This window comes from Leptodactylus fuscus, chromosome 4 (assembly GCF_031893055.1).
Source record: "Leptodactylus fuscus isolate aLepFus1 chromosome 4, aLepFus1.hap2, whole genome shotgun sequence".
Classification (NCBI taxonomy): domain Eukaryota; kingdom Metazoa; phylum Chordata; class Amphibia; order Anura; family Leptodactylidae; genus Leptodactylus; species Leptodactylus fuscus.
In genome coordinates, this window is record NC_134268.1 from 132,903,191 (window position 1) to 132,917,720 (window position 14,530).

Consider the following 14,530-nt stretch of genomic DNA (forward strand, 5'->3'; position numbering starts at 1 on the left):
GGGTAGCAAGTGTTTTTCTTGGAATGCTGTTTTTTTTGGACGCCATGCATAACGCCTTTTTGTATGACCAAACAACTCAATCTTTGTTTCAACAGTCCACAGGCTTGTCCAAATGTGCTTTTACATACCTAAGGGGGCTCTGTTTGTGACGTGGTTGCAGAAACAGCTTCTTTCTCATCAATCTCCCATACAGCTTCTCCTTGTGCAAAGTGTGCTGTATTGTTGACCGATGCACAGTGACACCATCTGCAGCAGGATGATGCTGCAGCTCTTTGGAGGTGGTCTGTGGATTGTCCTTGACTGTTCTCACCATTCTTCTTCTCTGCCTTTCTGATATTTTTCTTGGCCTGCCACTTCTGGGCTTAACAAGAACTGTCCCTGTGGTCTTCCATTTCCTTACTATGTTCCTCACAGTTGAAACTGACAGGTTAAATCTCTGAGACAAATTTTTGTATTCTGCCCATGAACAACTATGTTGAACAATCTTTGTTTTCAGATCATTTGAGAGCGGGCTGTCCATGCTCGGTGACCATCAAACTTAACTGAACTTGAATTGTTTTGTAAAGAGGAATGGTCCAAAATACCTTCATCCAGGATCCAGGAACTGATTAAAAGCTACAGGAAGCGACTAGAGGCTGTTATCTCTGCAAAAGGAGGATCTACTAAATATTAATGTCACTTTTCTGTTGAGGTGCCCATACTTTTGCACCGGTCAAATTTTGGTTTAATGCATATTGCACATTTTCTGTTAGTACAATAAACCTCATTTCAATCCTGAAATATTACTGTGTCCATCAGTTATTAGATATATCAAACTGAAATGGCTGCTGCAAACACCAAAATATTTAGAACTAAAAATGATTAAAATTAATAGGGGTGCCCAAACTTTTTCATAGGACTGTATATATATATATATATATATATATATATATATATATATATATATATATATATATATATACACACACACACACACACACACACACACACACACACACATTTAGTTGTTGTTTTTTTTAAATTTTAAAGTATATGTTTTACTTGTGAAAAAAAAAGTGAAATTTGTTTCAATTATTTTAATCACAGCCCAACATCCACTACAGTAGAATACAATGGAAGTCTGGTGGGCCTTGCAAGCCAGGACCCCCTCAAAGTAAAAAAAAAAAAAAAAAGGCCCCTGTACCTTTATCGTTGTAGGGTGTCACAGGCGCTGTCCTGTTTCGTTGACAGCCGGGAGCCTTCTTTTCATTGTATTATAGCTATTCATTCAACAGCTATGTAGCAAATCTCTCAAAACCTGCAATACAGTTGTATTGCAGTTCATGGGACCTACAGTCAGAAAGAACACTGCAGGTTCATGCCCCCTAGGAAGCTAAAGTTTTGAAAATATAACATTTAATTTAAATTGTCCCCTTTCCCTAGATTTGAAATAAAGACAAATAAACAACAAAAACATCCATACTGCCCAGTCAGTAAAAATATTTTTACCATATGGCGAATGTGAAAAAAAAAACACCAAAAAGGTATTAAAACTTTAAAAAAAAATACATTTGGTATTCCTGGAATTGTACCAGCCCATAAAATACAGATGACAAGTCCTTTTGAGCAAATACTAAAAATGTGAAAACAAAGCCTGTGAGAAAGTTGCACAAAGACATTTTTTTCTGGAGAAAATTATCTCACTGATTTTTTTCCCAGCTTTCTGGTATATCGTATGGAACATTAAATAATCTCAATACAAAGTACAATTTGTCCTACAAACATTAAGCTCTCGTATGGCTCTGTGAATGGAAAAATAACACATTTATGTAGTTTGGAAGGCAGGGCATCAAAAATGAAAAATGAATATTTGACTGCAACAGGAAAGGGTTAATATATAATACAATTTAGTGCACAGCTTTCTAGTATAACTGGTAAGTTGTTGCATAGTACTTACTTTTGTATTGTCCATCAACATTGCATGATATTTGATCCATACAACTCATTTCCATGCAGGATTCCAATGTACCACTAAGTCTACAAGAACAGATCTTATAGCAACCCACTTTCCCCGATGGAACTTGAATGAGATCTCCTTGCCGTACAAGAAAGTCAGATGCTTCTCCCAATTTGCAACCTATATAGAAAATATATATCATAAAACTGATGAAGAAAGGCACATTAAACAAGATTTTGGAATATTATAGAAACAATAATACACTGATAACTTGGATTTCTCTGAAGTACATGTTGTGACAATTGGCGGTAGCAAAGCTTCAAAGGCAAGCGATTTTCCAGAATTTACAGAGGTGTTGGTGGCGCTGGGTGCCAAAAAAACAGCAGATCCGGTAATGCAAACCAAAATAAGTGGCTTTATTCAGCTTTAAACAGGAACAAAAATAACAAACAGTCTAGCCCACACACAGGGCACTAACTCACTCCTTGAACCCTGTCTATTCTACCAAGGGCAAGATACTCTGAGGTTTCTTCTCACCAGTCTGGCTCAAAGTCCTTTCTGGATACCAGTTCTCTTGGGACAGACCTCCTGTCTGCCTCCAACTCGCCCAGTCCACCTGCTCCTGCAGGTCACCAGCAGCACTCTCCTGCTTTGTGCACTCTCTCTGGAGTTGATCCCCTTTCTCTCTTATGGGTGTCGTCCAGGTCCTTTTTAACCCTGTATTGGGTCGTTCTACAGCGCCCTCTAGGTTCACACCCTCACAATGTGGATACTTATAAAATAATTATTCAGATTCACTTGATTAATTTGTAAAAAGAAACTATAACTGCCTCCACCATCTCCAGTTTTATGCAACCTTTCACAGAATTTGAAAGGTGAAACTAATACTTGGATAGGTCAGTGTCACCTAATTGTAATTTTTTTTTCCCCCCACATTAAAATGTGTGTTTTCATTGCAGAGATATTCATTTATTTCAGAATATGCAGATGAGAAATATGGAACACTGAGGGCAGCTCCCTTGCTCTACACCACTATGGTCAACACTACTCCATTCTGCTCCCCCTTTCTTGCTCCGTTCTTGGAATGACAGGTCCAGGGAGCTAAGCTGAAATCTCACCTGGCCCAGTAAATCAATAGAGGAAAAGAAGAAGACATATTAGAGCAGCGAGGGCCATGGCAGTTTGAAGCAACTGAGTCACCCTTGTTGGTCGATTCTGGAACAAATTAATATCTTTGCAATGGAGGCACAAAGTTCCATGGAGAAAAAGCATTATAATCAGTTGAGTATGACATATACAACTGTGTTGCTAGTTTAATATACTTTGAACCTGGTGACTAGAGATGAGTGAAGATTTGGAAAAATTGATTTGTCTGCTTCTCCAGATTTCACAAAAAGATTTGATTCATTCTGAATTGATTTGCGGCGAATAATGTTTAAGAACAGCTATTTCCTGGCTGCAGAGAGCCCGTATAGTAGTGTAGAACACTGTGCCTTGCAGTAACACACATGGGGAGTCTGCTGTGATAGTCAAACAATACAGTGAATAAGTATGATACACAAATGACAAGCTTCGCTCTTAGAACCGCTGCAGACCTCACTTATTTGGATACAGTGGCAGCGTGTGGAAGTTGCAGCAGTCTTATGAGGCCATAAAGTGACCCAGTGGCAGAATGGGTAGGTTGCAATAACCTTTTGAGGCCATACAGTGACCCAGTGGAAGAGTGTGGAGGTTGCAGCAGCCTTATGAGGCCATACAGTGACCTAGTGGCAGAGAGAGGAGTTGGCAGCATCATAAAGAGGCCATACAGTCACCCAGTGGCAGAATAAGGAGGTGGCAGCAGAGTGAGTAGGCCACAGGTAAGTTGATATAATGTGGAGGTAGCTACAGCCTTAGGAGGCCATACATTCACCCAGGTTTTGTAAAAAGCCACGGCACTCCTATATAAGTAGGTGCACTGAGAGGGTTTCACCCTAATATATGTAAGAAAAAAGGTATCTGGCACTCAGGAATTTGTGCAAAAAAAGTGAATCCAATTTTTATTTAAGACAAGAATATGCAATCCATAAAAAGGGTTGAACGTTTTTTGGTCCTAGTCGTGGACCTTCATCAGACCCTAACATACAAGAAAAATAAAAATGTGACCTTAGTGAAATAAAAACAAAAAATATAAGAAAAATGCAGCATATTCCTCATTTGTAAAATTTAAGAAGATTTCATGGGAGTGAAAGGATCAAATAAACAATCTCTAGTCACCCAATTTCAATACGCTTAATTGCATATCAAAATGTCAAATATGGTACCGTAGATAATTAGAGTTATACTGTATATTCATTCAACAATACACTCAACCGTATAAAAGTATATACAAGTTATGGCAGACTCAGCCAAAATAATGAGCCATAAAGTAAAGCCAACATTATATATATATAATATGTATATATGTATATATGTGTATATGTAATATGTAATATGTATATGTAATATGTATATATGTATGTGTATCCTACTAATATTATAAGTGTGAAAGTTTGTGTGTTTGGATGTTTGTGAGTTTGGATGTTTGTTCCTCAATCACGCTAAAATGCCTGGACGGATTTGCGTGCAATTTTCCACAAACATAGTTTTCCCTTAGGATTGAGTCACAGGCTACTTTTGGTGCCACTAAACAACATGGCTTCCTAGCAGGAGACTCACAAAAGCAGGACTCCTAGCCCCAGCTATAGACTCACACACACTGCCTGGCATTTCCTGCCTCAACCTGCCTGCACCTCAGGAGTAGCCCTCACTCTACTCACTCACATAACACATCACATTGTCTGTATCACTACATACACAACACATCACATTGTCTGTATCACTACATACGCACTCACACATACAGTGTCCATATTAGGACATCCTCAGATATCAGAGTCAAACATCAGATTAATGCTAGTTTACAGCTCTGATACCTGACTTCTGACATCTGATTTGTCTGACACCTGACTCTGATACCTGACTCTGACACCTGACCCTGACACCTGACCCTGACACCTGACCCTGACACCTGACCCTGATACCTGACCCTGATACCTGACCCTGATACCTGACCCTGATACCTGACCCTGATACCTGACTCTGACACCTGACTCTGACACCTGACACTGATACCTGACTCTGACCCTGATACCTGACTCTGACACCTGACCCGGATACCTGACTCTGACACCTGACCCTGATACCTGACTCTGATACCTGACTTTGACACCTGACTCTGACAACTGACACCTGACTCTGATACCTGACTCTGACAACTGTCTCTGATACCTGACTCTGACACCTGACTTCTCACTCCGTCAGAGATCAGACTCAGGCATCACATACAAGCCAGCACATACACTATGCCTCCCAATGATTGGCCAGGATTACAGAGCCCCCTGCTGACACTCAGGAGTAGAAGATACAGTGTATATAGGAGCTGCAGGCTGAGAATCTCAGATGAGACCTGATACCTGACTTGTGACTCCTTCATAGATCAGACTCAGACATCACATACAAGCCAGCACATACACTATACCTGCTAATGATTGGCCAGGATTACAGAGCCCCCTGCAGGAGTAGAAGGTACAGTGTATATAGGAGCTGCAGGCTGAGAAACTCAGATGAGACCTGATACCTGACTTGTGACTCTTTCAGAAGTCAGACTCAGACATCACATACAAGCCAGCACATACAATGGTGGAAACTTATCAAGTGAAATGCTCCAGAATTCTAGTATCATTTTAACCAAGTAAACCCTGTAACATGTTGGGCACCACATTTATCAAGTGTTTTAAATACTTTTAAAACTTGTGAAAAAAGGGGCGTAGACTCACAGTAAAGGGGCGGGACCTACAACATTGTGCTACAAAAATTCACCAATAAGCTCCAAAGAACCTCAACTAATCTTCCATAGGAGACCCTGCTGCAGATTTTACCAAAAAATCATCAGAGAGAAAAGTCCTGCACAAAGTAGAGGAGGAGTAGAGCTGATTGGATGAGACTCTTGCAGTAATTGTCATTGACAGCATCTCCACCAATCAGAGCTTCTGAGGGAGGAACGTTCCAGACTTCAGCAGCTTTATGAAGTTCCCTCCCTCAGAAGCTCTGATTGGTGGAGATGCTGTCAATGACAATTACTGCAAGAGTCTCATCCAATCAGCTCTACTGTGATGTGATGTCTGAGTCTGATCTATGAAGGAGTCACAAGTCAGGTATCAGGTCTCATCTGAGTTTCTCAGCCTGCAGCTGCTATATACACTGTATCTTCTACTCCTGCAGGGGGCTCTGTAATCCTGGCCAATCATTAGCAGGTATAGTGTATGTGCTGGCTTGTATGTGATGTCTGAGTCTGATCTATGAAGGAGTCACAAGTCAGGTATCAGGTCTCATCTGAGATTCTCAGCCTGCAGCTCCTATATACACTGTATCTTCTACTCCTGAGTGTCAGCAGGGGGCTCTGTAATCCTGGCCAATCATTGGGAGGCATAGTGTATGTGCTGGCTTGTATGTGATGCCTGAGTCTGATCTCTGACGGAGTGAGAAGTCAGGTGTCAGAGTCAGGTATCAGAGTCAGTTGTCAGGTGTCAGAGTCAGGTATCAGAGTCAGGTGTCAGTTGTCAGAGTCAGGTGTCAGAGTCAGGTATCAAAGTCAGGTATCAGGGTCAGGTGTCAGAGTCAGGTGTCAAAGTCAGGTATCAGAGTCAGGTGTCAGAGTCAGGTATCAGGGTCAGGTGTCAGAGTCAGGTATCAGGGTCAGGTGTCAGAGTCAGGTATCAGAGTCAGGTATCAGTGTCAGGTGTCAGAGTCAGGTGTCAGAGTCAGGTGTCAGAGTCAGGTATCAGGGTCAGGTGTCAGGGTCAGGTATCAGGGTCAGGTATCAGGGTCAGGTGTCAGGGTCAGGTGTCAGGGTCAGGTGTCAGGGTCAGGTGTCAGGGTCAGGTGTCAGGGTCAGGTGTCAGGGTCAGGTGTCAGGGTCAGGTGTCAGGGTCAGAGTCAGGTATCAGAGTCAGGTGTCAGACAAATCAGATGTCAGAAGTCAGGTATCAGAGCTGTAAACTAGCATTAATCTGATGTTTGACTCTGATATCTGAGGATGTCCTAATATGGACACTGTACACACACACTGCCTGGCATTTCCTGCCTCAACCTGCCTGCACACTCCTTACTCCTTACACTCTACTCACTCACATTTTACATATAGCTTTCCACTATATAACACATCACATTGTCTGTATCACGACATACACAATACAACACATCACATTGTCTGACACAATACAACACATCACATTGTCTGACACAATACAACACATCACATTGTATCACGACATACACAATACAACACATCACATTGTCTGACACAATACAACACATCACATTGTCTGACACAATACAACACATCACATTGTCTGTACCACGACATACACAATACAACACATCACATTGTCTGACACAATACAATACATCACATTGTCTGACACAAAACACCACATCACATTGTCTGACACAATACAACACATGACATTGTCTGTATCACGACATACACAATACAACACATGACAATGTCTGTATCATGACATACTCAATACAACACATCACATTGTCTGTATCACGACGTACACAATACAACACATCACATTGTCTGTATCACGACATACACAATACAACACATCACATTGTCTGTATCACGACATACACAATACAACACATCACAGTGTCTGTATCACGACATACACAATACAACACATCACATCACATTTGCTAGCCCACCAAACTTTTTAAAGCACTTTTACAGTTTCACACGTCTGTGTCCGCCCAATTCTCAAATCACCGCAGACGAAGTCGCGGGTAAAAGTTAGTTTATAATATGTATATATGTATATGGAGGTATAATATTGCATTGAACAAGAGCGAACCGACGGATAAGGGTGGTGGAATTGTGGTTTGGAACAAGTCAAATTATGTGGAAGGAATTCCCCCACAACTAAGTGATACATCTGTCTACATGAAATTAGACCATAACCCCACAATATGGGTAGCAAATAAAATCAAGGAAATTCTGGACATATACTTACACAACAATAGAATTGATGTATGAACTTGGGAATTTTTAATCAAGAATAAACCAATCATCCCGGTTATTTATGTACTTCTATAAATTTATAAAAACCTGTTAAAAACCCCCTGGTCATCTAATTTGTTGCTTCCACAGAATGGATATTGTCACCATTATCCATTTTACTCAAGAACATTCTGACACAACTAATACAAGGTCATTGATGACATTGATGACATTTTTTGCATATGGTTGAGACCATTGCTATCCTTTCTTGATTTAATAAATTCTGTGTCGACGGATAAAAACATGAGGACGGGACGCTATGGTCTGATTTATATACCAAACCTACAGACCGTAACACATTACTTAATTATGACAGTTGTCACTCGTTATCTGTGAAAAAATCTTTGTCATTATCCCAATATGACAGGGTAAAAAGAATAATATCTGGTCCGACACAAGAATCCAGAATTAATGAGATGAAAGAACTATTTACCAACCAGGGGTAGCTGAATAAATGTTTGGAGGCTGATCCCCATAGACAAAACAGAAATAAGGACAAAAACAGAATTCCATTGGTGCACAGGTATCATCCTTTTGCATATAAGATCCACCATGTCATCAAGAAAAATTGGCCTTAATTACGTATACGTAACATTGTTGAGTTTTCCAAACCTTTTCTTCCCTGTTTTAGAAATGCTAGGAATTTAAACGACAGCCTCATTCGGGCAGACCTAGGCTCTATTTCCAAATTACCACAACAAACCTTTCTGTCTACCCCTAAACAAGGAACATTTACCTGCCTACTTTGTCTTCAATGTAGCAATGTACAAAAAGGTGGTATTGTATACCACCCACAGACTGGTAAACCTATAACAGTGAAAGGATTTTTTACCTGAGACTCTGCATTTGTAGTCTACATCGTTATACAGTATGTCCATGTGGTCTACTCTATGTGGGCGAAACCACTCAGCCCATACCAGGCAGAATTTCAAAACATAAATCTACCATAAGAAAAAAGAACCTTCTCTTCCCAATCCTGGAACACTTTCATCTCCCAGTTGAAATTTTAGGTTTTGGAACAGATTCCTCTGACACAGAGAGGAGGTGATCGGCTTTTTGGATACATTACCTGCAGACTCCATCCTACATCCTATCATCCTCTTTTGCTTGTCATTACACAGGTTGTTACAATGTTTATGAACATATAATAATTGGTCTTTTCTTTTTTACAGAACAATTAACCTTATGAAATTTCACAAGAGTGACACCCCAGCACTGGATTGCCCTTTATACTGTAAATATACACGTCTCTTTTTTTCTTTCTTTTTGATTTCTTTTTCAAATTTTGTCTTTTCATATCAATTACCATCACTCTCCTTCCTTATAACGGTATCTTAGCATGGCAGTAAGAGCTTTCCCTCCTTGTATTTTATGAATTTGAATAAGTCCTCTTGGTAGGTTAAGACTCACCTATTTTTCTTATTACAGTTTGTGGTTGCATGCTGTTTGACAACAAGAAAAAATTACTAACGGCTGTGCCTGAACAAAATGGCTCCAGCTGTAGGTAAAAGGAACTTCAATTTTAATAAATCACATGAAATCCAGATAAGACATGACAGCAGCAGGACGTGCTTATGCATTTCAGGTTTACAACAAACCCTTAGGGTAAGTTCACACTGAGTATTTTGGAAAGGATTTTGAGGCCGTATTGACCTCAAAATCCTGACCAAAAAGATGGCTCCCATTGAAATCAATAGGAGCCGCCCAGGTGTATTTTCCAGGAGCCGGCTTGTGCCGGCTCCCAGAAAAGCAGCGGGATGCTCATTCTTCAGGCCATTTCGCCTCGTGATTCGGCCTGAAGACACACCCTCCTCCAGACTAGGCCCATTCATTGGGCCTAATCCGGAGCTGAGTGCGCGGTTGGATGCCAATGCAGTGCACTGGCTTTGAGTCGCGGCTACCCGTTTTTTGGATCGGGACAGGTTCTGGTCCAAAAAACCCTGTCTGAACTCAACCCTTAGGCTGCTTTCACATGGTCAGTGATTGGTCAGTGATTTTCATCAGTGATTGTGTGCCATAATAAGAAGTGGGTTAAAAACACAGAATAGGTACAAATATTTCTATTATACCTGATCTCTGAGTATTCTCCACTCCTAATTTTGGCTCAGAATCACTGAACAAATACACTGACAAAACACTGCCATGTGAAAGCAGCCTAAGGCTAGATTCACATCTGCATTCAGGTTTCCGTTCAGGGAGTCCACTTGGGGACCGTCCTCAGGGAAACTTAATCTATTTAAAAAAAAAAAATTAAGTGGAGAGGGGAAAGGAATCCCCATATGGAGAGCCAACACTGGTGTGAACCTAGCCATAGGTCATAGCATGTGAATTGTTAACTATCACCTGTAAGAACAAATGACCACTATATTGGTCTGCCTATATATGAACTACGTCTCAGGTGAAGCACTTACATATTTAATTATGCTTGAAAAAACAAGATAAAAAATAAAAATGTAACACAAAAGAAATAATATGATCACAAATATGAACAGCATGGGAAACAATCAAAAAACCTTTATGCTTCAATAGTGCAGAAAGACCTCCTGTCTGACATTTAACTCAAGAGGGACACAGGTGCCTAGGATTAACATCCAGCAAATCTTATTGTTTAATAGCTTCCAGATATGATCTCCATCTTGTGCAGGGCAACGACCCTTTCTGTACCTTTGTGGTTGAAGCCTCACGTAGCAAAAATGCAGTGTTTTAGCCGCAGAAGAAACTCTGTGGCAAAAAACGTTGCAATTTACAGTGCTAATCCCATCCACACATTGCAGAAAAACGTCTGCAGAAGAAAAGCTGCAATTTCAAAAACATTAGCATTTTTGTAAATCACAGCATGTCAATTGTACCTATGGAAACACTTAAATATAAAAGGGGGTGAAAAATGCTGCAGAAAAAAATTTGCGCTGCATTTCTTCCGTGTTTTTTTTCCACAGGTGTTTTTGGCTGTGTGGGGCCTTAAAGGGGTTGTCCCATCTCAAGGATCCTATCTATACTGGAAGCTTATGTAAATTAAAGACTTTTCTTAAATATATTGCTTTAGAAATTCTGCTTTGTTTGCCTGCTATGCAAATTTATCACCCTATTGTTTACATTGTGTTGCTATAACAACAGATCTATAGAACAAGTGACATCACTCACTGCTCTTGCAACCAGGACAATCTGTTCAGATAATTGCAGTTATCTGATAAATCCCAGTCTGTTATCTCTCTATGTAAACACACAGATAACACTTTTGTTTGCTCTGTACAAGAATCTGAATATTATCCCTACTGCAAGAGTGTTCTGTGACCTGTTCAGCAGGAGTGAGGGGGAGAAATACAGAAAGTGAGAAGCAGACTCTTGCATACAGCGTGGCTGAAAGGCTGACATGGGAGAACCCCTTTAAGCCTAAATGTAGACACATTGCCAGCATGCACATTAGCAAAGTGAAGTGACTGCACTGATACATTCCTGGTTTTTGCATGGGGGACATTAGATAACTGTCTTTGTATTTGAGTTCTTAAGCTATATGTAGGGTATATTGCAAGTGGCAGGTGGTGCAAGAAATTAAGTAGACCACATTTATGGTATTGAAATCAATATATTGGTGAATAGTATAGGGCAGTTTGCATAACCTAGCAGGTTGCACAATTATGGCTGCACTTGAATAGCTGTAACCAGGTATAATTAGTGGTGCATTTAGTGGAGAAGTAGATTTTTGATGGCAGTAAAGCTGTCCCTGTGTGTGACATTACCAATCAGAATCAAATCCAGAAATGAAACAGAAACTGCGTCAAACCTAGCCCCCAAAATTTCACCCCCATTGATGCTCCGGTAATTCTGGAGAAAAAAGTCACTATGAAACATAAACTATGTCATAAAAGAAAGTATACAACAGATACAATTAATTCTTGTAAATCAACAGAATAATTACTATATGTACCCAAAATTCATCTTAATGCTAACAGGGCCAGATTGTGGAGAATAACGGTATATAACTAAGTAACATCAGCTTTATGCCCGCCACAAATAATTATGTGCCCACACAGTCAGGTCCAAGGGTCACTATAAAGTCATTGGTTATTGGTAGAATGACGGAATATATAAATAGGGTAATTTTTATTTATGAGAGGCAATGCTGCCTGCCATACAGCACTCTCAACAGAGAGAACAAGAGCTTTTCCTTACTTGGAATGGAAATATCCTTTAGTTCATAGTTGGCTTGTAAAACTGCAGCATATTAGTCACATTATTCTTTGCTTTATAAGATACAGAGAAAAAGCTAAATATTATTTAGCTGTTATTTTAACTGCTTATAAAATGTGCCTCTGGTGACATTAACATCTTACCTTTAGTACAAACATATGGAAGACATGGTTCTCCAGGAAGACATTCTTTTCTGTTAACCTCACACAGATGATTAGCAGGACAGGGGTTTGGGTTGCATGGATGAGTGACATCTTCAGTAGTGTTGTCCAGGGAACTTGATCCTAAGTTAATTTAGGAAAAAATACTTCAAATGACAAGGGCATTCATATTAGTATGTAACATTTCTAAGAAAGCCTAATGTAAATGAAGCAATTATAAAGCAGATGAAAAAAGGTTTTGTATAGGCTTTCATAACACCTTGTACACTAAGTGGAGTTTTCTTTCAATTTACTAGGGACCAAAAAAATCTTGATCTAGCCCATCTAAAAGTGATCCTGCTTTAGATGATAAAATCATTTTAAGAAATGCGTCATTTAATAATATTGCCTATACAGTATTTCAGCAGTATTCCCAGATTGTTGCCATGTAAGGAATTAAAAGTGATAATAAAATTGGAGCTGTGGCTTTCCTTCTTTACTCTATTACTTGATCTCAAACATTCATCTTGTGTAAGGCTACTTGCTCTATTTTTTGACGCTGCAATGATACTCTTTGGATAGTGCAGATCCTTAAATCTTTTCTCCAGGGTTCGGGTGTGTTTCATAAAATCTTCATCCTTCATGCAGTCCGAAGGGTATGTTTTTCATCCACTTTTTGTAGAGGAGGCTCTTAAAGTCAAGCAGGCTGCTATAGTGAGCGCTTTTAAAATGCATTTAAGGGTCCATTCACACGGAGTAACGTGCTGCGTGACCTGGCACGTATACGGCGTGTGAGATTTTGAGCGGCTACAAAATCACGGCCGCAAAATAACACGGCGTATACGATCCAGGCTCCCATTGAAATCAATGGGAGCTTTTATGGCGCTCAAAATCTCACACGCCGTCTACGTGCCAGGTCACACGGCACGTTACTCTGTGTGAATGGACCCTTAGTGTAGATATGGTCACCTTCAATTATAATTCTAGATAATTGATGGTTTTCTCAGTTAATTTATCTGTCAATTCAATCTCCAAAGTATCTTTATTAAGGAAAAGGGTAAACTCATGAAGGAGTCCATACACAACAAATCCTCTATATATCTCTTGTAAAAAAAATAATTTTTTTTTTACACCAGGGATGATTGCCTTAGATAAAAGTTTCCTGAAAGTGGCCCATGAAGATATTGACATTGCTAGGTGCAAACCGTGTACCATGGCGGTTTTGTGGTCTGTTTGGGCAAACTGGAAAGCGTTGTGTTCCAATAGCGTGTTTGGAAGGCTCTGATTTTTCTCTAAAATGGGTCCATTTGTCATAATGCCATGTTCATGTTGGATATTGCTATAGAGAGTACTAATGTCAACTGTAGATAGTATATACGTTTGCTTCCAGTTAATGGGTAGCAGATTAGATGTCAAAACTGTAGAATCTTTTAAATATGAGGGTAGTTGAATAACATAACGTTGTAGGTGAATATTGATATATTGTCTTAGGTTTCATGTGAGAGAATTGCCTCCTAAAATTGTGTGTCGGCCTGGGAGATTGACAGTATTCTTGTGTATTTTAGGTAAATGGTAGTACAATAAGGCCAATGTTGAATTATTGATAGTTGGAAAGGCCTTCACTTTTTTTAGTGAGTACTAGTATTTTGGAATGCTGTTGGGATCAGATGGTCATATTCAATTTGGTACATTACAGATGTCAGTCGAGAACTTGGTAGTAGTTGGTGTCAGAATGCGTAAAGCCTCATAAATATTTCTGTCCTGTAGTACAATGCTTCTACCTTTGTTGGTATTGTGAATAACTAGGTCACTGCTTTGCTTAAGTGTTTTTAAATCTTGTTTTTCTGATCTATTCAGGTAAGCCCCTTCCGCATCTGGGAAGTTTGTTAACTCTGTAAGCATTTCACAGAAATTAAAACAATATGGAAATGAAATAAAGATATTTAATTTATTTTCAATAATATGTTCATATAGTCCTAAAACAAACATTTACAAGGGGTTAAAGGAGAAAATGCATTTGAAAGCCGATTTTGCTGGAAAAGTTTTCAGGTGCCATGTCTCATTTGTAGAGCCCCTGGAGTACCAATGAAATGAAAACCATCCAAAAGTGACCGCATTTTG

The 14,530-nt window shown here is 39.7% G+C and overlaps 1 protein-coding gene across 3 annotated transcripts in view; it reads right to left on the minus strand.

Moving 5' to 3' along the window:
* The window catches only part of RECK (reversion inducing cysteine rich protein with kazal motifs), a 130,888-nt gene that overhangs the window by 66,154 nt on the left and 50,204 nt on the right, over positions 1-14,530 (minus strand). For 2 of the 3 annotated variants that reach the window (XM_075271090.1, XM_075271092.1), the window contains exons 13-14: positions 12,413-12,553; positions 1,937-2,116 (exon numbers count right to left, since the gene is read on the minus strand). In XM_075271090.1, the coding sequence (XP_075127191.1) occupies positions 1,937-2,116; positions 12,413-12,553 (321 nt within the window). The remainder of the gene's footprint in view (positions 1-1,936; positions 2,117-12,412; positions 12,554-14,530) is intronic. The other variant, XM_075271091.1, reaches the window with a different exon arrangement.